General features: G+C 43.5%; 1 protein-coding gene across 2 annotated transcripts in view; it reads left to right on the top strand.

The window, feature by feature from the left end:
* Positions 1-22,014, top strand: part of KAZN (kazrin, periplakin interacting protein) — a 1,589,619-nt gene that overhangs the window by 935,899 nt on the left and 631,706 nt on the right. Inside the window, exons 1-2 of one of the 2 annotated variants that reach the window (XM_056825276.1) lie at positions 10,966-16,260; positions 16,719-16,986. In XM_056825276.1, the coding sequence (XP_056681254.1) occupies positions 16,734-16,986 (253 nt within the window). In that variant the 5' untranslated portion in view covers positions 10,966-16,260; positions 16,719-16,733. Of the gene's footprint in view, positions 1-10,965; positions 16,261-16,718; positions 16,987-22,014 lie in introns of those variants that run through there. The other variant, XM_056825274.1, reaches the window with a different exon arrangement.

Below are 22,014 nucleotides of genomic sequence, written 5' to 3'. Positions count from 1 at the left end.
CTCTTGCCTCTGAGATACAGGGAATGGGAAATGACATTGATCACATTCTAGGTCTAGAAGGGGCCCTAGAGAGCCTCACATCTAGCATCCTCATTTCACAGATGAGGAAAATGAGGTCCAGAGAAAAGCATTGTCTTGGTCAAGGCTACACAGGTAATAAGAGCAAAGTCTGGACCTCATCCAAGATCTTCTGTCTGCAGACTCAGCCTCTCCAAGGTCAGCATTTCCACCCCGGAGGGCCTTATTTTCTTCATCTGCAAAATGAAGGAGTTAGACTAAATGATCTCTGAGGTCCTTTTCGGCCAGGATTCAGCGACTTGGAGAAAAGAGCTGTGCCCTAATTAAGCGTGCAGTTGGACCTGAATCCAAAGGGGATCAGCTGTAAGTGCAGTCTTCTTTTACTCAAGATTGATGGAACAGTCAGGTTCATTCGGCTAATAAATATTGCCCCCTACCTTCTTATGAAGCCCCCAGGGCTCCATATTGACTCAGGGGGCAATGTGCCCAAGCAAGGTCACTTCCCTGGGGAGTTCTGTTGTAAATAGGGATGCTTCCCATGCCCCTGAATAATGGCCTGTGTAGCCACTGAAGTCTGGAACCCTTTTCTAATGAGTCCTTTTGGGACGTGAATATCTCAACTCCAATGGATAGTGTCCAAGACTGCCTCATGCAGCATTTTCTCGGTGGGGTTACATAATGTTCCAGAGTCAAGCTTCCACGTGGTTCTTGAAATATATGGGAGAAGAGGCTGAGAGAAAGGATTCGGGACTCCAAGGTAAAGGGGAATTGGTCTTTGTTCCGGTGGGGATGGCCACTCTGAGAGATGGAGTGACGGACTTAAGGAGCTGAAAGATTGGAGGGTGAGAGACAATTAGACTCAACAAGCATTTATTAAATACCTACCATATACCAGGCATATATTGTGCTAGGGACTGTGCTAAGTGCTAGAAATAAAAAGGAAAAATGCAAACCATCCTCCCTCCTCAAGGAGCTCATCTTTAATATTAAGCCTCTTGTATTGAAATGAGGAGTTTACAAAGACAAGGGAGTTCCTGTTACATTCTTCTGCTGGTTCAACTCCACAAATTTATATAAGGTAAATCAAGGAAGAGCAGCTAGATGGTACAGTAGATAAGACACATGCTCTGGAGTCAGGGAGACTCATCCTGCTGAATTCAAATCTGCCCTCAGAAATTTACTAGCTGTCTGACACTGAGCAAATCACTTAACTCTGATTGCCTCGGTTTCCCATCTGTAAAATGAGCTAAAGAAGGAAATGGCAAACCTCTTTATTGCCTTTGTCAAGAAAACCTTAGGGGACAGCTAGGTGGCTCAGCAAATTAAAAACTAAGCCTATCTTGGGTTCAAATCTAACCCGTGTGACTTCACTTCACCCCCATTGCCTAGCCCTTACCCCTCTTTCGCTTTGGAGCAACACACAATATTGATTCTAAGATTGAAGGTAAGGGGGAAAGGAAAGGAAAGGAAAGGAAGGAAAGGAAAGGAAAGAAAGGAAAGGAAAGGAAAGGAAAGGAAAGGAAAGGAAAGGAAAGGAAAGGAAAGGAGAAAGGAAAGGAAAAGGAAAGGAAAGGAAAGGAAGAAAGGAAAGGAAAGGAAAGGGAAGGAAGGGAAGGGAAGGGAAGGGAAGGGAAGGGAAGGGAAGGGAGGGAAGGGAAGGGAAGGGAAGGGAAGGGAAGGGAAGGGGAAGGGAAGGGAACGGAAGGGAAGGGGAAGGGAAGGGAAGGGAAGAAGGAAGGGAAGGGAAGGGAAAGGGAAGGGAAAGGGAAGGGAAGGGAAGGGGAAGGAAGGGAAGGGAAGGGAAGGGAAGGGGAAGGGGAAGGGAATGGAAGGGAAGGGAAGGGAAGGGAAGGGAAGGGAAGGGAAGGGAAGGGAAGGGAAGGGAAGGGAAGGGAAGGGAGAAGGGAAGGGAAGGGAAGGGAAGGGAAGGGGAAGGGAAGGGAAGGGAAGGGAAGGGAAGGGAAGGAAGGGAAGGGAAGGGAAGGGAAGGGAAGGGAAAGGAAAGGAAAGGAAAGGAAAGGAAAGGAAAGGAAAGGAAAGGAAAGGAAAGGAAAGGAAAGGAAAGGAAAGGAAAGGAAAGGAAAGGAAAGCTCAAATGTGGTCATGAAGAGTTGGACAGGACTGAAAGATGACTGAATAACAGCCACAAAATCAAGGAAAGAAAGCACTATCTATTTATCTATCTATATCTATATCTATATCTACATAGAGACATATATGTGTGTGTGTGTATATATATATATATACATATATATATATGTATATATATATATATATATATATATATATATGGATCAACCAAGAAAGATTTCAAGGAGGAGATAGCCCCTGAACAGAGACTTGAAGGAAGCTAGGATCCTAGCAAGCAGAGAAGGAGAGAGCAATATGGGTTCACAACCTCTAGAAAGGGAGAAATAAGGAAGGGAATATTGAGTTTATGGATGGAAAATAGATCAATTTGTTTGCAGTTAGATTGCATGAAAGAGAATAATATAGAATAAGGCTGTCAAGTAGGATGGAGTCAGACTGTAGAAAATGTTCAATGCCAGGCTGAAGAGATTATATATAATCCTTCAGGCGATAGGGAGCCATGAAGATTTTTGAGAATAGGAGTGACATGGTTACTTTTCTGCCTTGGGTAGAGTAATTTTTCAGCGGTCTAGAGAATGAATTCCACGAAGGAGGAAATAAAGAAGAGATAGAGCAAACAGCAGATTGAATAAGAGTCCAGGAGAGAGGTAATAAGGGCCTGGATTAGGCAATATGAGTAGAGAGAAGATATATTAAAGAAATGTTTCCAGAGTAGATTTTCTAAGATTTCACAATAAATTAGCTCTTATGAGTATGAGAAGAGCAGGGACAAAGATAACCAGTGGCAAATACCCAAAATAGATAAAATCAGTATTGTAAAGATACTTTGAAGATGAATAATGGAGGAAAATATTGGAATGAACTATGGAAAAAGAGCAGTGAAAGAGATCTGATTTTTGTCAGATTTGCCCAGGAATCCTGGGTAAGGACTGTTTCTCATTGGCCTTTCTCTCCACTTGGTAGGAACCTTATAAATGCTGGTTGATTGATCTCATAGCTGTATGCTGCTATTAAAGCCCTTAGAAGATTAATATTTAAACCAATAAAGAAAAAACAAGCCAACCTTCCTAGGACCAGGAGTTACTGACTACTGGCCATCTGAACAGTCTAATCATACCCTAAGAGAAAAGAAAGAAACTACTCATTTTTAAAATTATGTTTTACTTTATTTTGGTTTGGAGGTCTTGACTTCTATTGCCTTTTAGTCAAAAGGGGTTTCTTGGATCATTGGGAGATTGACTTGTAACACAGAGAGGCATAACTTGAACTCAAGTCTTCCTGCCTCCAAGGCAGTTAATTCCCTATCCACTACAGCATACTGCTTCTCATTTCAAGAAGCAATATTTTAAAACAAGGAAGTGTCACAGCTTTGGCAGCTGTAAAAAGTAACTTAGTAAATGGGTCCTCAGGGCCTAAAAGATTATTAACTAGATTACAGGGACAAAAAAAAATCAACTCTTTTTACCCCCTTATTCTCTAATCAAATCAGTCTTTCCTTTCAAGGTATTTGGAATCTTAATGCTGGAAGGGAACTTAAAAGGAAGGAAAGAAACAAACATCAATTAATACTAGACACTCTCCTAAATGCTTTACAAATATTATCTCATGTGATCCTTATAACAACCTGTGAAGTGAGGGTCATTTTTATTGTTTTTTCCCCCCTGAAGCACTTATCTTCTGTCTTATTATCAGTTCTAAAAGAGAATAGTGGTAAGGACTAGGCAATCAAGGTTAAGTGACTTGGGGGCAGCTGGGTGGTTCAATGGATTGAGAGCCAGGTCTAGATCCTGGGTTCAAATTTGACCTCAGACACTTCCCAGCTGTGTGATCCTGGGCAAGTCACTTAACCACAATTGCCCAACACTTACCACTCTTCTACCTTGGAACCAATACACAGTACTGACTCTAAGACAGAAGGTAAGGGTTAAAAAAAAAAAGATTAAGTGACTTGCCCAGGGTCACATAATTAAGAAATGTCTAAGGTCAGGTTTTTTAACCCAAGTCCTCTGATTTCAAGTCTGGGGCTCCATCTCTAATCCACTATGTTACCTTGCTGCTCTTAGGTGCTATTATTAATTCCCATTTTACAGTTGCAAAAACTGAGGTAAGCATAAGTTAAATGACTTGCCCATGGTCACACAGCTACTAAGTGTGTGAGGCTGGATTTGCATTCAAGGACTTAGTGTTCTAATTACTTAGCTGCTTCTAAGTAAGTAATCCTTATCTTATTCCTCTGCCTCCCTATAAGAATCTATGTCCTATGTTTAGCAATATTTGGCATCTTAATTGCCATCAAGTTGAACTCTCATATTTTATAAAGTAGAAATCTGAGTCCCAAAGAGACAGCAAGTGGAAGAGCTGGGAATCGAACCCTCCCCATCCTTTGATTCAACATGTAGGTTGTTTCCACTGTATATCATTGTTCAGTATTCCAGTGGTCTTTGAGACTTTGCACTGATTGTCTCCCATGCCTGGAATGTGTGTCTCTCCTTGCCTTTTCCCCATGGATTCTTTAGCTTCCTCAAGGATGCCTTTCTCAGGTACCATCCCCACTTCTAGCTGCTCTTGTCTTTCTTCTAACACATCCTTCCATTTCTCTTATATCTAGGGTGTTCCCAAAACCTTAATGCAGTTTTAAGCCTTAATAGCTTAATTTTTAAGCGATTAAAGTTATTAAGTTCAAATAGCTTAAAATTCTACTAAGACTTTGGGGACATTTTTAATAATCTCTTTGTGCATGTATGGATGTGTGGTCTGTGTCCAAATACATAATTTTGCATCCTGGCTTTCCCATCAGAATGTGAGCTTCTTGAAGTCAGAGACCTGGATTTTTTACCTTTCTTTGTAACTCTAGCTCTTAGCACAGTGCCTGGCACATAAAAAGTACTTCAGAGATATTTATTGATTGATTGGCTGACTGACCATAGTGGGGATATACTGAAAAGCAGCTTAGAGCTTTAGAACCAGGAAGACCAAGGGGCAAGTCTCACCTTTCACTTGGGCTAGCTGAGGAATCCTGAACAAGTCATTGATCCAAGGGCAGCTAGCTAGACCCTTCATAACTGTGTGACCCTGGGCAAATCACTTAACCATGATTGCCTAATCCCTACCATTTTTCTGTCTTAAGACGTTATGGTTTGGTTTTTTAAAGTGTGCTAGACCCATGGTGGTGAACCTATGGTACACATCCCAGAGGGGGCATTCAGAGACCTTTCTGTGGGTGTGTATGCCATCACCCCAGCACAGAGCTCACCGGAGTTTGTTACTAGAAAGCCAGAGGGACTCCAGGCAGGGTCTCTCCCCTCTCCATGGGTTCCAGAGGACATTTCTCAGATCCCCCTCCCCTCTAAAAGGTTCACCATCACTGCTCTAGACCATTCTTCAGGACTATAAGATACAGAGGAAAGGTCAACTTTTATTAATGGAAGGAGTTTTCATATTGGGGAATTCCCTATATTAATGAAATCACAGCCCCAATCCCTATTCTAGTTGATTTTTATGAGATGGATCTATAGGAACATTTAGAGAGACCAGAAAAGGCTTCTATTATTCCACCATACTGACCACACATAGCTTCCTAGCACATAGAATATCATTTATCTCAAATTACTTGACATTTTAGGAGAATAGAGGCACATGGAAACACCAATCAGGTGGATCTAAGCATTCTGGGCCATCCTGAGCCACAGTCCTTTGGGACATTCATTCGCTGGACCTTGGATTTGGGAAACCAAGGAGAACTCAAGGACAAAAACAAAATAAAGCATAGTCCCTCAATCAGGAGACATGTCAGAATAAGCACATAGATTGAGCATATTTGCTTCATTGGTCCAGAATTCCATTTTTTAATTTGAAAAGTTTTATGTAATTAATTACTTTAGAATATTTTTCCATGGTTACAAGATTCATGTTCTTTCCCTCCCATCTTCCCACCCCCCTCTCGTAGCCAATGAGCAATTCCACTGGGTCTTACATGTGCTATTGATTAATACCTATTTCCATATTATTAAAATTTGTACCAAGGTGATCATTTAGAGTCTACTTTCCCAGTCATAACCTCACCGACCCATGTGATCAAGCAGTTGGTTTTCTTCTGTGTTTCCACTCCCACAGTTCTTTCTCTGCATGTGGATAGCGTTCTTTCTCATAAGTCCCTCAAAATTGTCCTGGGACATTGCATTGCTACTAGTAGAGAAGTCCATTATATTTGATTGTACCACACGGTATCAGTCTCTGTGTACAATGTTCTCCTGGTTCTGCTCCTTTCATTCTGCATCAATTCCTGGAGATTGTTTCAGTTCACATGGAAGAATTCATCCATTTTCAGTAATTTTTAAGTTGTGTCCAATTCTTCATAACCTCGTTTGGGTTTTCTTGGCAAAGAGTCTGAAGTGGTTTACCATTTCCTTCTCCAGCTCCTTTTACAAATGAGGAAACTGAGGCAAATAGGATTAAATGACTTGCCCAGAGTCACACAGCTAGTAAATATCTGAGGTTAGATTTGAACTGAAGAAGAGCAGTTGTCCTTACTCCAGGCCAAGCACTCCATCCACTGAGTGACCTAGCTGGCCTAGTTCATACACAGGGATAGCGCAATTATAAATAATCCTCAAAGCAATATTTGAAAATGAGAGGGAAAAACACATAGAGGAATGTTTGGTCAAATCTATTGAGGGAGAGGGACAGAGACAGAGAGAAACAGGGAGAGAAAGAGAAAGACAGAGGTGGGGAGGGAGGAAGAAAGGGAGGGAGGTAAAGACACAAAGAGAGAGACTGAGAGATTGAGATTGACTCTCTTCTCAATGATAAGAAAGTACAAAGTAGAATTTGACCTTCATTTTTAGTAAAGTATCCACACACACACCCATACACATATATGCAGTATTTCTTTAACCCTTTCAGATTTATAAAACAAAAGATTAAGAATGGGGATGGTATAATGCAGAGAGTATTGACCTTAAACCTGTGAAAACCAGGCATCAAACTCTTTCTCCAATGCTACTAGCAATGCGACCATAGACAAGTCATATGGCCTCTGTGAATCTTAGTTTTCCCATCTATAAAATGGATTTAATACCTAACAGGCTTATTGAGAGGCTCAAATGGGCTAATCCTTTAAATATCAAAGTCCTATTTAAGAAACCAGCTCTTCCTTCTTCCCCTTTTATAGATAGGGAAAATTAGGTGACTTGTTCGTGGCCAGATAAATCGAGCTTCAGATATAGGATTCAAACCCCGATCTCCAGTTTCCACTGAATCAAACTGCCATGGCATTAGTATTAATATTTGTGTTTTGTATCCAGGTTGAGAGTTTCCCATAGGTAAACACATGGATGCCTTGAAATCCTGACCTTGTTCTCCATTGTTTGATGCCCTCTCCCTCCCGCCATTTTTCTCTGTTGCTCCATTTTGAACTTGTATTTATATGACTTGGGTTTGGAAGAAGGGAAAAATGCAAGAAACTCTAACAGCTGTGGAGTTTCTGCTGTCTGCCCTGCTTTATGGGCTGCTCTGCCTCTTCTCCTTCCTTTACCCCCTCCCCTTTTTCTTCCCCTGCTTGGAAGCCCAGAGATCCAGTCCTTGGCACCTCTGGGTAGCCTTATGATGGCTCCTGGGAACTCATGTTTGAAACCACTCCATGAAAACAAACCACGTCAATGAACAAGAGATACATTTAGCAGATTGGCCAGGATTTCACATGTGACAATTTAAATAAGCAGAATCCATCTGCAAAGACAGGAGGCTGATTCCCCATGGACCCATCTGTGTGTGGAGGGAGTGGGGGAGGAGCGGGGGTCAGGCAGCATCCACAACCTCTTCCTAGGAAGAGAAAAGAAACCAACAACCCTCTAAGAAGATATAATGCTAGAGCCTCCCTGGCTGCTGGCTAGTTTGGGGGTTTGGGTTTTGTTTTTGTTTTTCTACTTAGTGAGATGTGGGAGCAAATGGAAAGAGTCTGGATTTGTTCCCTGCGAGGGTTTTTTATTTATTCTGATTTCATATTAATAGATCCTTGGACATGATGTCGTGCTTTTGTTTTTGTTTTATTCTTTCCTGGTATGTGAAAAGATGTGGCAGCTGTCCAAGGACCTTGGACAAACACCTTGACCAAGGAAAATGGAGATCAACACTGGAGAGTCAGACACAGAAGGTTTATGGAGGGAAGACACTGTAAAGAAAAGATTGGGGGCAGATTCCATTGAACAAGTACTGACTAAATCCCTCCTATGTGCCAGGCACTGTGCTAGGCGCTAGAGATATCTAGGTAAAAATCAGAGTCTCTGCCAGTATCGACAATACACAAGTGACTGTCCAATCCAGTCTTTATTTGAACACATCCAGTGGGAAGAAAATTATTACCTTCTAGGGCAGCCTATGCCACTTTTAGATGGCTCTAATTGTTAGGAAATATTTCTTAAAGCAGCCCTCTATTTGCCATAGCTCCTTCCTCTGCTCTCTGAAACCAAATAGAACAAGGCTAAGTTATCTTCCAGGTAATAACCCTTCAAGTGCTTAAAGCAGGGGTTCTTAAGCTTTATGTCCTGCACCCTTTGGGCAGTGTCTGCTGAAGTCTAGAGACTCCTGGAAATTCCAATTTTAATTTCATAAAACAAACCCAGGTTTACAAAGGAAACCAATTCTATTGGAATAAATGTGATATCCACCCCATCCAAGTTCACAAACCCCCTAAAACTTGTTTTTAGATACCTTGAGTATTGGGTGGACCTCAAGTTAAGATCTTCTCTTTTTTCTTCTTTTTAAATTCTTAACTTCTGCCTTAGAATCAATATTAAGCATCTGTTAAAGGACTGGGAAATTGGGATTAAATGACTTGCCCAAGGTCATATTTGAACCCAGTACTTCCCAACTTCAGGCCTAGCTCTCTATCCACTGAGCCACCTAACTGCCCCAAGATCTTCTAACTTAAAGCCAACCCTCATTTCACCACCAGGTCTTCCCTTCCTCAGGCTAATTCCTATCTCCCTATTCTTCAACTGATCTTCATATGACATGTACCCCCAGGTCTCCTTCCTCTTTCCTGGAAGTCTCCAAGAGCCTAGATGATGGTCAGTTGTTGGGTACAAGATACTGGATGTGCTTTTGATGTATTGGCTGGTCTAGTTGGCCTCTGAAGTCCCTTCCAACTGAAATTCTTTGGTCCTGTAAACATCCTGATTGTTCTTCTCTGCACACTCTCCAGGTTATCAATTGCCTTCCTCAGATGGGTGGCTAAGACTGAAAACAAGGCTTTAGATAAGGTCTAGCTAGGATAGAGTAAGGTGGGTTTATCACCTTATTCCTGGAAGGTATGACTCTCTTAATGGAACCCAAAATCACGTGAAATTTTTTAGCTGTCATATTACATGCCTTGGAACACTGAGCCTGGAGTCATGGAAACCTGAGTTGAAATCCATCCTCAGACACTTACTAACTGCATGACCACTGGGCAAGTCACTCAAGCTCTGACTCAGTTTTCTCATCTGTAATATGTGAATAATGGCAGCATCAATCTCTTAAGATCTTCAAAAGTTTAAAGTGCTAGATAAATGTTATCTATTATTGTTGTTGTTATTATTATTAAGTCATGCCTGACTCTTTATGAACCCATTTGGGGTTTAACTTCCTCCCAAAATACCCAAATATTTTTTCAGACAAAGTCACATTGCCCCATCTGAAACTTGTAAAATCAGATTTTCAAATCCAAGTGTAAAAATTTGAATTTATCCCTAATGAGCTTCATCTTAGGAGATTTGGCCCAGTATTTTAAAGTTATTAAGATATTTTTGGATCTTCTCTCTGTCATCTGTTGTGTTAGTCAATCTTCCCAAGTTTGTGTCATCTGCACAATTGACAAGTATGTCATCTATGCCTTTATCCAAGTCACTGATTTAAGGGGGGTGGGGATTGGCCAACCAGGTCTTAGCACAGATCTCTGAGGCACTCCACTGAAGACTTTTTCCAATCTGCTTTGAAACATTTATGACTGTTCTATGGGTCAAGTCCTTTAAGGATACTTGACCACTCTTGTATCTCTGATTCTAAATTGCTTCACCATTCTGAGACTCATTTCGATCATCAGTAAAGTAAGGAAGAGAGGGGAGGAAAGAGGTTTGGGATTGATGATTGCCAAGGGCCTTCCTGGTAATCCATTCTCAGATTCCAGGAGTCTCCCCTACTCTACTATAGGAAAAGATAACCAATAGCAGTGAAGTCTGCTCAGGGAAGACATAAAACAACTATTTAATCTGTAGTTGATAAGTAGAAACAAGCTCCTTGAGGTCAAGAATGGCTCCATTTTTATCTTTTTAACTATAGTGCCTAATATAGGGCCTGGAACTTCATAAATTCCATGGTAAATTATGGATTCAGACAATCATTCCCCCCCCCAACTGGACCACTCTTTCTTCTCTTTATCAAGTGTTGTAGAATCATGGATCAAGTGTCGGGAGGGATCATTAAGATCAACTAGTTCAGTATACATTGTACAGTTCAAGAAACTGAGGCCCAAAGAGGTCCATACTTGACCATGGTCCCCAGATGATTAAGTGGCAGAGTCAGGATGGGAGCCCAGGGTGTCCTTGGACTTCAAATTCAGCAATCTGCCCATTGCAACTGATTGGTGAACTCTGATCTTATCTTGCTGATCTCAGGCCCACGATGACACTTTCCTAACATCTATAACCCATAAACCATACTGAGTCCCCTCAGCCTCTTCTCACTAGAAATTGGGCTCTTATCCCTGGGTCCCTGAATTCTGATAGGTGTACTTTCCCCTTGGGTGTGTTGGTAAATATTTAACAAATGTCTTTCCAGAAAATAATAAATGAACTCACAACATACACTTGTGACACACTTTTAAATTTAATCTGCATTTTTAACATTTTCTCCATCACTTTTTAAAAGTCTAGATAATCAACAAAACAATGAATCAAGTCCTGATTTGTTCCTGATTTCCAAGGTATAAATGCTCACGCTGAAAATTTAATAACTGGTGTGAACCAGTGGGAGCTGGCTCCAGCACATCACTGCTCTGTACGCTTGGCTTCTGGCTCAACCTGCTGCCACCATTTCTAAGCTCTGCCTCTGAAGCAGATACTCTCTGCCATCCCTTCATCCAATCTTGTTCTCCTCTTTTAAGCTGTCTTTGCCAATTAGAATGTAAGCTGCCTGAGAGTAAGCGCTGACTTACTTGCTTATGTAGGTATCCCACCGTATCTAGTACATTTTGTTGTTGTTATTCAATCCTTTCAGTTGTCTGACTCTTTGTGACCCCATTTGGGGTTTTCATGGTAGAGATATCAGAGTGGTTTGCCATTTCCTTCTCCAGCTCATTTTACAGAGAAGGAAACTGAGGCAAACACGGTTAAATGGTTTGCCCAGGGTCATTCAGCTAGAAAGTCTCTGAGGCTCCAGGTCTAGTACTCTACACCCACTGTGTCATTTAGCTGCTTCTCTGGCACATAGTAACTAGTCCATAGTAAATTGGGGTTTTTTCTCTCTGTTTTATTCATTTCCCAAAGTTATTCTTTACTTCTTCGATATTTACATACTTCGTATTCATGTCACTTTGCTTCTTTTGGGGGAAGGGAATCTGTTTCTTCACCTGTAAACCCAGAGGATTGGTCCCTTTCAATGGTGCATGTCTTCAATCTCCCCTCCAAATTAGCACTTTTTAAAATTTTAAGTGCTAAAATTTGAACCTGAATCTTCAGATCTCAAACTCAGTTCTCCCATACATGCCACTGCTTTGCATTCTCTAAACACTTAGGTCCTTGCTTCATATTTATGTGGATCTTCAATCTCTCTTATAATTAGTATTTATATTTTAATACAGACAGGGCAACAGCCCTGTTTTATGTCTCTTTGGTTTACCCCTGGAACACCTAATAGCAATCCCCTCCCTGCTCCCTCTGTTAAGAAACCTCTCTTCCTACATTAAAAATTCTTCATTTCTCCTGGGAATCCTATCACCTCTTTATATTTGTGTAAAGCATGACTTAACCTTGTGAAGCATTTTTCCAGTATCTATTATCTCATTGTATCTTTGGGGGATGTAAGGTATGATCATCTTCATGTTGTTGATGAGGAAATTAAAGTTGTTGTATAACTGGCTAAGGTGGGGGGGGGCAGCTAGCTGCTCTCAACGAGTTCAATTCCTTTGTGGTAAAGTAGAAGGAAAAAAGAGTCTCTGAAGTCAGAGAGCTGGCTTCAATTCTTTCTAATGCTTACTTCATGAATGACCTTGGACAAGTCACTTAATTTCCCTGGACCTCAATTTCCTCTCTGAAAAATGAGGGAACTGGAGGGGAAAGGGCCTCTGAGGTCCCTTCAATCAACCAATCACCAAACACTATTTAGTGCTAACTATGTGCCAGGCATTATGATAAAGGTTAGAGATACAATGAAAAAAGCAAAAATGACCACTGCCCTCAAGAAGCTCACAATCTAATGGCAGAGCCAGCTGTGCATATAGAGGTTTTTAAAGGCTACATACAAAGTAGATGGAAGGTGCTAGAAGCTGGAGAAACAAAAAATGGCCTTCTAGAGGAAATGACACATTAACTGAATTTAAAGGAAGCTAGGCATGTTTGGATCTCTGATTCTATGAACTAAATCCTCCAGTACCAACAGAATTGGTGGATTGAGTTGTTCTACTGCTTCCAGTGAGCTTTAAATAATGCTAGAGAAATCAAGGAGCACCAACATATAGGGACTCGGGAAAAGCAGACATTGAAAAACTGGCCTGATTTTCCAAAAACAAAAGAGTGGGAGCAGCTGAGTGGTGCAATGGATAGAATGCCAGTCCAGGGGTCAGGAAGATTCACCTTCTTGAGTTCAAATCTGGCCTCAGCCATTTACTAGCTCTATGACCCTCACTTAACTAGGAAAGAAGGAAGGAAGGAAGGAAGGAAGGAAGGAAGGAAGGAAGGAAGGAAGGAAGGAAGGAAGGAAGGAAGGAAGGAAGGAAGGAAGGAAGGAAGGAAGGAAGGAAGGAAGGAAGGAAGGAAGGAAGATGGAAAACTTACAATTGACAAAAAAGTCAAGAACCCGTGTCCAAGAAGAATTAAGAAATATTTCTACAGGAGGCAGATGTGAACTGAGTCTTATAGGAAGCTAAGGATTTCAAGAGACAAAGATGAAGAGGGAACTTATTCCTGGCATGGGGCACAGCCTATGCAAAGACACTGAGGTGGGATCTGGAGGATATCTAAGATGGTAGTCTGGAATGAAAAGGATGTTCTGCTAGGGGGAAAAAAAGTTCGGCAAGAAATCTTAGTGATTTTCCTGAATTTTTCCAAAGTCTTCTGACTTTTTTTTAAATTCCAATTGGGGAAAGAGGAGACAGAAAGAGAAGTGGAAAAAAGCCAAAGAAATCTGTTTCCTCTCTCCTCTCTGTTCCCCATACCCTATTTCTTCCTGGCAGTTTGCACTGAGGACTCTAGTTCAAGTCTGATTATACTGTTCATGGAAACAACCTGGCAGCAAAGAAATATGAGTAACACCTGGTCCATTTGTTGGTTATATAAACACAGACTGGGACGATTTTTTTTTTTACTTTCTTTGTATCCCCAGCACTTAGCATGGTGCCTGTCACATAACTTATTAATATTATAGCTAACTTTTTAAGTTAAGATGTGGAAAATATTTTACAGGTGTTAACTCATTAAGTTTGCAAAGATCTTAATAAATGCTTGTTGACTTGACATACAGTTTTTTCGCACAAAGATGCCTTTTTCCTTAAAGAGAACAAACAAACATACCCAGAGGGGTTGCTCCTAAGACAACCCACTTGGGAAGACACTGAAAGTTTTTGTTGTTAATACTGCTTTAATACTTTCTCTTCTCTGAAGTCTTTAGTTCTAGGACCTCCCAGTACTGAAATGTGATTTTTCCACCCACATATATTAGCTGTAAATGTCCCCATTAACTTGTTTTGGTCCAGAAACACTCTAAAAAGCCAAAGGTCAAGGTTGTCAATTCAGGCTCCACATGGGTCAGCTGACTTTGCAAATAAATAAACAAAAGATCCAAAATAAATGGTGCCTTCATGAAAATGCATATATTTTGATAGTCTCACACCCTCACCTTTAGGGAAGAAACAAGTCAGAATGTGATGTTTCCATGATGGCCTTGAAGCAACTTTAGCATCTTGGTGTTTAATCCAGCAAATACACATCACGTGTGTGCTTTGTGTGTGAGGGGTACTGTTCTAGGCTCCCAAGGAGAGACAAAATGTTTTCCTGGAGTTTTCTATCTAGGAGTGTGATCAAACTACTAACCGGTATGACATAAAGCCATTCATGAGTGGTTTGAGTGTGGTGTAAGCTTTTTTTAGAGTTGGATTTGGAGACAGGAAAACTTGGGTTCAAATCCCACCTCTGAACATTACTGTCCATCATTTAACCCCCTCCAAAGCTAGAGAGGTTGTAATCTTTGCTGGAAGAAAAGGATTCCTTGACTTAATTTACTGAATGCATTTGAGAGGTGCAAAAACAAAGTGCTATTTGAAGTCTAATCTATGATCCAGGGAGCCCATGAATTGGTTAAAAAAAAAAAGACTCCCTAGAGGAAATGACATTTGCTTTGGGTTTTAAAGGATGGCAGGTATTTTTTTTTTTAAATCCTTACCTTCTGTCTTGGAGTCAACACTGTGCTCCAAGGCAGAAGAGTGGTAAGGGCTAGGCAATGGGGGTCAAGTGACTTGCCCAGGGTCACATAGCTAGGAAGTGTCTGAGGCCAAATTTGAACCTAAGACCTCCCGTTTTTAGGTCTGGCTCTCAATCCACTGAGCTACCCAGCTGCCCCCTGGATTGTAGGAATTTAACAGGTGAAGAAGAGCATTCCAAGCAAAAGGAGCACTATGAAAAAAAGGGACAGAGGTGGGAAATTAGAGGGGCAGGACCTTGGATAAAGGCCAATTTGGCTAGAAGATACAGTATGTGGAATCGAAGCAATATAGAAAGATAAGATGATGACCAGCTGTGAAAGACCTTGAGGGAGTTTAGAACTTCAAATCACTAAGCAATGGGGAGCCACTAGAGATTTTTGAGCAAAGGAGTGAATGACTAGATTTGTATGTAAGGAAGCTTCCTTGTGTTGTCCTCAGAAAAATGGACTAGAAAAGGGAGAGACTGGAGGTCAGAAATAGTGTTATATTTTTGTATTTAAAAGAGGGAAAGGTCTAATTGCAAGAACAAGTCTTTTAAAGTGGTCTTAAGACACGGTTGGGTGGAAATTGGGTTTCCTTGGCCGCGGGCTGAATTTGGCTGGTTTTAATTGTTCTATTTGCAAAGTATAAGGTTTGCTATGGTAACAAGGTCTGGCATCCGGAATGCATGTGAAAATAAAATGTGGGTTTGGAGGGCGGGGAAGAAGGGGGTTGTCCTGGGAGTATTGGGGGATTTTAAGCTCTTTGGAATAGTGTCTCGGGTAAATTGAGGTCACAAGTCCTAGAACTGGATCAGGACCTGGCAGCCAGGTAGGAGAGTCTCATCTATCCATTTTAGGACCATCTTGTGAGCTAGGGAACCCTACTTAGGGATCTAGCTGGTCCTCTGTTATCTCCAGGTTCTCGGCCAGCCTCCACTGTGGCTATCCCATGGGGGAATTCTCCTTCCTTACCTAACGCAGTCTCGGAAATGTGTGTGTAAGGAGGATCCCCCCTCCCCACCTCCCCCGATGCTTGCATTGTCTCCAGGAAGGTGGGGTGGGGGCGGATTCCCACCCTCCGCAGCCCTCCATAGTCAGCTCGAGTCTCTCCTAGTCCCACAGTGCCCCCTCCTTCTTGCCGGCTCCACTTTTCCCCCTTCTGGTTCTCTAACCCGCTGCCCCACGGCCCGCGCCGCCGCCCCCACCTTCCTCCTTCAGTGCCTGTCGCCGGGTTCCTAGAGTGGAGCTCCGGCTGCTCCGCGCGCCCTAGACCAGCAGGGGAGGCTGAGCTCCGGGACTGTGCCCCGCACTCATTTGCCCCCGGAGAGCGGGCTAGGGAGGGGAGGGGGACAATTGCAAGTCCGGAGAAGAGGGTGGTACCCCGGCTTAGGGCTGGGCGCTCTCCCGCTCCTCCAGGCTGACTCGGGCCTTCTCCTCGCCAGGGACTTCTGGACGGGACCAAGACTGCTGCCCCTGCCTCAAGGGGTGCGTGTCCTCCAGGTAGGGAGCTCCCGAGGTCCGGAAGCATAGGACGCCCCCCACTTACACACCCCTCCGGAGCTCGGGGCAAATGGTAGGCTCCATTTAAAGTGTGCTTGTCCCCGTTCTCCGAGCAGCCCTCGCCAGGGTCTCTGCAATTGCCGCCGCCGCCGCTCCTCCTCTTTCTCCTCTTTCTCCTCCTCCTCCTCCTCCTCCTCCTCCTCCTCCTCCTCCTCCTCCTCCTCCTCCTCCTCCTCCTCCTCCTCCTCCCCCGGCTGCCGCTGCTGCTCGAGCAGCCCCTGTCATTCCTGCGCTGGAGAGCCCGGCGGTGGCGGCCGCGGCGGCTCAGCGCGGAGGGGGAGGGGGCAGCCAGTGGGGCAGCGAGGGAGCCAACAGGTAGAGCCGGGGCGCCCCGTACCCCGCGCCCCCCGGTGCAGCCCGGGCATCATGCTGCTCTTTGTCACTTCTCTCCTCCCCAGGCCAAAATCCTGAGCATGATGGAAGACAATAAGCAGCTGGCTCTCCGGATCGATGGGGCGATCCAGTCCGCCAGCCAGGAGGTGACTAACCTGCGAGCCGAGCTGACAGCCACCAACCGGAGACTGGCCGAGCTGAGCGGCAGCAGCGGCAGCGGCGGCGGCGGCGGCGGCGGCGGTAGCAGCAGCAGCAGCAGCGGTGGAGGCGGTGGCGGCGGCAGTGGCAGCTGCGACTCTTCGATCATGGAGAATAATCATCACAACGCACAAGGTAGAGATTTCCCCCGACCCCCAGAGCGGTCCGAGCGACCCCTCTGTCTGTCTCTGCGTGTGCGTGCCCATTCATGCGCCCTGCAATACCCCCGGCTGATCTAGCGAAAGGGTACGCCCGCGCCTCCTCGGGGTGGCTTGGCTTGAAGGGTGGGCAGGATTCACGGCTCCCGACCCTCTCGCTGCCTATTGCCCACAAAATAGGCTGCAAACAGGACTCGGACCTGGCAAAAGGCAGAGAGGGTGTTAATGACCGTTGGATTTAGCCTCCCCCGCCCCCCACCGTGGGGGCTTAGGGAGCATCCTTAGAGTCGTGTCCCTGAACCCTTGCAGCCGGTCCATTTGGGGCTCTTACCTTAGAAGGGAGTGCACAGAGCTGACTGGTATCCCCGCGCCTTGGGTACAGAGGACAAGAATCGGAATTGCTGGATAGTAGAGGAGCCAACCCTGGCTTCCTTGGGAACAGAAAGTGTAATTTGGGTGGCAAGCAAAACCCTAATTAATGGGGAAAACTTTTCATCTCTGACTGCTTGACTGTCTGTGCCCTTCCCGCCCCCCACCCTCCCGGAAAAGCTAGCGATGCTCCCCGCCTCCCAATTTCAGAAAGCTACTTGGTGCCCTCTTTGGCTTGTATCTGGGGCTCGGAGGGCTGGCATCAGGTTCAGGGACTGAGATGAAAGAGCCAGTTGCATGATGGTGCTGTTCCCATTTCCCTCCACCAAAACTGGGGCCGTTGTCTTCTTTCCACCTGGACTTGAGCCTCCCTCCATGTGAATGTATCCCTGCCACCTTCGCTGCTGCTGCAGCAGCAGCAGCAGCAGCAGCAGTCAGTGAGGGACTATGCCTGCGACAGTGGCCATGCCCTGTTCAGTAGGGAGTTTAAATTCCCCAGCCAAAAAACCGCTGGACTCGTGTTTTGCCCCTGGAGGAAATCTTCCTAGAGTACTCCTTCTCCCAAATAATATCGTTCTCATAATAAAGTATGCATGAACCTGGCCAAGAGGGAGCCTGAAGCTGAAGCTATAGAAGTGACTTCCTTACAGTTTGCAGAGCCCATATAGCTGGCCCAGTTGACACTGGCTCCAAGCAGCCTGGGAAACCCCCTTGCAAGGGTTGATGTTAGACGAACTCTCCCCAAAATGTATTGTTTGATCTTTATGAAGCAAGAAAGTATGTGTCCAGCCAGGCCATTTAGGATTTCTGCTAATGGCCCAAGTGTTTAAAATCTTGGGAGCTGCTGTCTATAAAATTAAGTGTAATTGTAACCCTTAAACCCTTGGAAGCCAAAGCAAAGAAGAGATGCTCTTTATTCCTTCCTACCTTTTGAATAGCCTGCCAGGGTCAGGGGAGGATCCTATAAAAGCAGTCCTCAGTTAGCCCTGAAACTGACTTCTTGTTCACTGCAAGACCTCCTTTTCCAAGAATTTGACAGAAAGCTTAGGTTCACATGCTTGGGTCCTGGTGCTTCAGTGAGTTGAATTGGAGCCTGAAGATTAGTGGTGGTCCATCAAATCCCCCCAGAGTGGTGTGAGCTTCCTGAAGACCAGCTCACTTCTGCTGCAACTGAATGGGCATTATGTAAGGCTGATGAATGAGCTGTCTTCTGGGGTTTGGCATAAGAGCTGCAAGGTGGAAATTGGGCAGATTTCAGTAACTTATTCGGTGCTACCTTACTGTATATATGTTAAGTTACAGCTGATCTTTCTGACGATACTGTAGGTCAGCCAGTCTCGGAGAGATAAACTGTAAAGTACTGCTTACGATTTATGGACAGGGGTTTTTCTAATGTGACAGAAGCTAAGAACTGGCATAGAGCTAAGGATTACAAGACAAATTAGAGAGGTCTGAGCAATCTTACTCTTGACCACAGCCTTCCCTCCCCCCAGAAGGGAAAGTTTAGTCTACTGGTTGGTTATAAAAACAGGTTGCAATAAATGTATGTAGTGATTTATGGGATTAATTTTCAATTGGGGGTGACTAGATGAGGGCTGAATTCTCACTCCAGAGTAGATCACATTGCTGCTGGATGCAGTCAGGTGCCTCAATTGCTTGGCCTCCCCCTACCCTCACCTAAATGCATCAGCCATAAAAGTAGAAATGCCTCTTGGCTGCCCTGATGGTCCTAAAATCCTTAAATGAGAGACACTAAAACCAGTAACCACTCCAGGTAAATGTTCTTAAGAGCCTTCTTGTTTTAAACTCAATTTAAAAAGAGTTGTCAGCCCATCTCCCTTTAAATTGATGTGAATTTTCACCCATGTATAGTTTTTCCCCCCTTTACATTGATGTGAATTTTCACCCATGTATAGTTCCCCCCCTTTAAATTGATGTGAATTTTCACCCATGTATAGTTTTCCCCCCTTTACATTGATGTGAATTTTCACCCATGTATAGTTCCCCCCCTTTAAATTGATGTGAATTTTCACCCATGTATAGTTCCCCCCCCCTTTAAATTGATGTGAATTTTCACCCATGTATAGTTTTCCCCCCTTTACATTGATGTGAATTTTCACCCATGTATAGTTCCCCCCCTTCAAATTGATGTGAATTTTCACCCATGTATAGTTCCCCCCCTTTAAATTGATGCGAATTTTCACCCATATGCGGTTTTTGGGAAAGGAATGGGATTATATGGCAGTTATTTATAGGAAAGGTTCTTAAATCTTATGTTTCTGCCTTATTAGAGTGAAGAGACCCTCTGTAAAGGAAACCTGGCTATTTCTTTTTACTGGGCTTTAGCTTTTCACAGCACATGGGGATATAGGACCATGTCACATTCATTTAACAGAATTATTAGAAAATTCTTATTTCTTGATCATCTTAAGCTAGAGTGGATCACAACCTCTTAATCTAGCTTTCTTTCCCAAGTTAGCCTCCTCAATTATACTCTGATAGTTTTAATTTTGAATGTGCTTATTAGGATCATTAAACCCATGATTTAAGATAATTCCCATTTGTCGATGTTCTATGCAGTTGTTGCTTCTTAGATTGTGACTTTAAAAACCAAATGATATGAGCATCTATAAAAATTGTCAGAACATGCCTTTGATTAAAAAAAAAAACAACCCCAACAGGTATTAGAAACAGATCAGAGTACTTAGCACATAGTAGGCATAAATGCATGTTGACTTATCAAAATCCTTTTTCTAATATTACCATAAACAGATATTGAAGAATTCACTTTTCTTTTCCATAATAAGGTTGCAATTCAGCCTGGGGGGGGGGGTGGTTGTAAAAAAAGAGGAGACTTTAATTAATTAAGAATATTAACTGATCCGTCATCCTCTGCTTTATCCAGCTGACAATCCAGCAGGAAGCCTTTGGGACACCTTTGGCTTTAGAGCTGAGGTTCTCAGGGTGGATGAATGTACTCTTGTCATTTAAACAAAATATGAACTCTGCTGGTCCCCTCCGTGAGCCTTGTGTGGTTGCTATGTAACAGAGTCTCGAAAGCGAACTGTTACAAATTGGGGGGTTAGTCACTTTGCAGCATCTTCTCTTGGAATCTGTGTTGAAAGAGCGCATGGCAGGCAGCCCATCTTGCTGTTTTCTCTCTTCTCAGTGAGTTGAGTAATCCCTAATGAGGACACAGGCACCTACCGCAGAGGGCATCACCAGCGAGAGGTGTTACATTCCACTGATCCCCCCGAACAGCAGCATGGGGTTGGTGGGGTCATAAACACATTTGACAGGTAGACAGGAGGAGGTTCAGCGAGGACAGTGTCCAGCATTTGCTCAGTGCATCTTGTTTGCAGCCAGGGAGCTGATTCCTTTAAAGGGATGTCTCGGTGCCGTCGGCTTCCAAGTAGCATCTCTGGAACAATGTGCTTGCCATGCTTGCAGCTTTGGGAGGGCAGGGGCAGGTCTGGGGAGCAATTTGTTCCTCTAAAAAGCTTATGTTTGATGAATGCCTAATATTCGAGTCAATAGGCTGCTGTGCTAACATATATATTAAAGCAATTAGGTTGTATTATAACTAACTCAAACAGGTGTTAGCTATAGATGCCATAAGATGCTTATGCCCAGGAGGAGATAAGCTGAGAGCCTAAACTGTACAGTTTGATGTGTGTGTGTGAGTGTATATATGCATGTGCATGTATATTTGAGGAAGTAATTATATTTATACTCGGGCAAAGAAATGCAAAATGAAAGTGTGGCCAGCTTCACTGCTTAGTAGAAACATTGTGGAAACAACTTCACCTTGTGAATCAGGAGGCAGCCTTGAAATCAGGTAGGCTCGAGTTCAAATCTTGATGCTGACTCATTATGGCCATAGGTGAGCATGGACAAGATCATTTACCCTCTAAGCAACCCAGGCACCTTGGAAGCTTTGAAATGATAGCAGAGTAGCCTGTCTGCATTGGCGGGTGGTGTTTTCACAGTTAGGATACCCTACAGGAGTGAAATCACAGGTGCAGCAGTCTATTGATCAAAATACATTGCATAAACACACACCTGCATGCATCTGTATGGATTTCTCTCCCTCTGAGCATCCATGACATTTTCTCTCCGCATATCTTGTATGTACATAGTTGGGTGTTTCTCCATCATTAGAATATGAGTTTCTTGAGGGAAGAAATCTGGGGGTTTTGCCTTTCTTTGTATCTGTAGGGATTAGCATAGTTCCTGACACAAGGCAAACACTTAAAAACTTGTTGACTTACTATTCATGCAAAGAAATCCCCAGTAGAAATGTGACTAACTTATTCCTTAGAATTGAGAACTAAGTTTTCATTCTAATTTGTGGAAGTAAGACTGAAAAGGAGAGAAACAGTATATTATAAGAACTAGCCTTGGAGGTGGGAAGAGCTGAGTTCAAGTCTTCCCTCTAACACATCATAGGCTAGTTATTTAATCTCTCCTTGCCCTCAGCAAGTCTCTAAGAGTTTAGGTTTCAGGGCAATTAGGTAGATCAGTGAATAGAAAGTCAGGCCTGGAGATGAGAAATCCTGGGTTCAAATGTGACCTCTTGACACTTCCTAGCTGGGTGACCCTGGGTAAGTCACTTAGCTCCCATTGACTAGCCTTT

This window comes from Monodelphis domestica, chromosome 4, assembly GCF_027887165.1.
Source record: "Monodelphis domestica isolate mMonDom1 chromosome 4, mMonDom1.pri, whole genome shotgun sequence".
NCBI classification, from domain to species: domain Eukaryota; kingdom Metazoa; phylum Chordata; class Mammalia; order Didelphimorphia; family Didelphidae; genus Monodelphis; species Monodelphis domestica.
The sequence above is the reverse complement of the archived record's forward strand: the minus strand, read 5'-3'. Positions and strand labels throughout refer to the sequence as shown.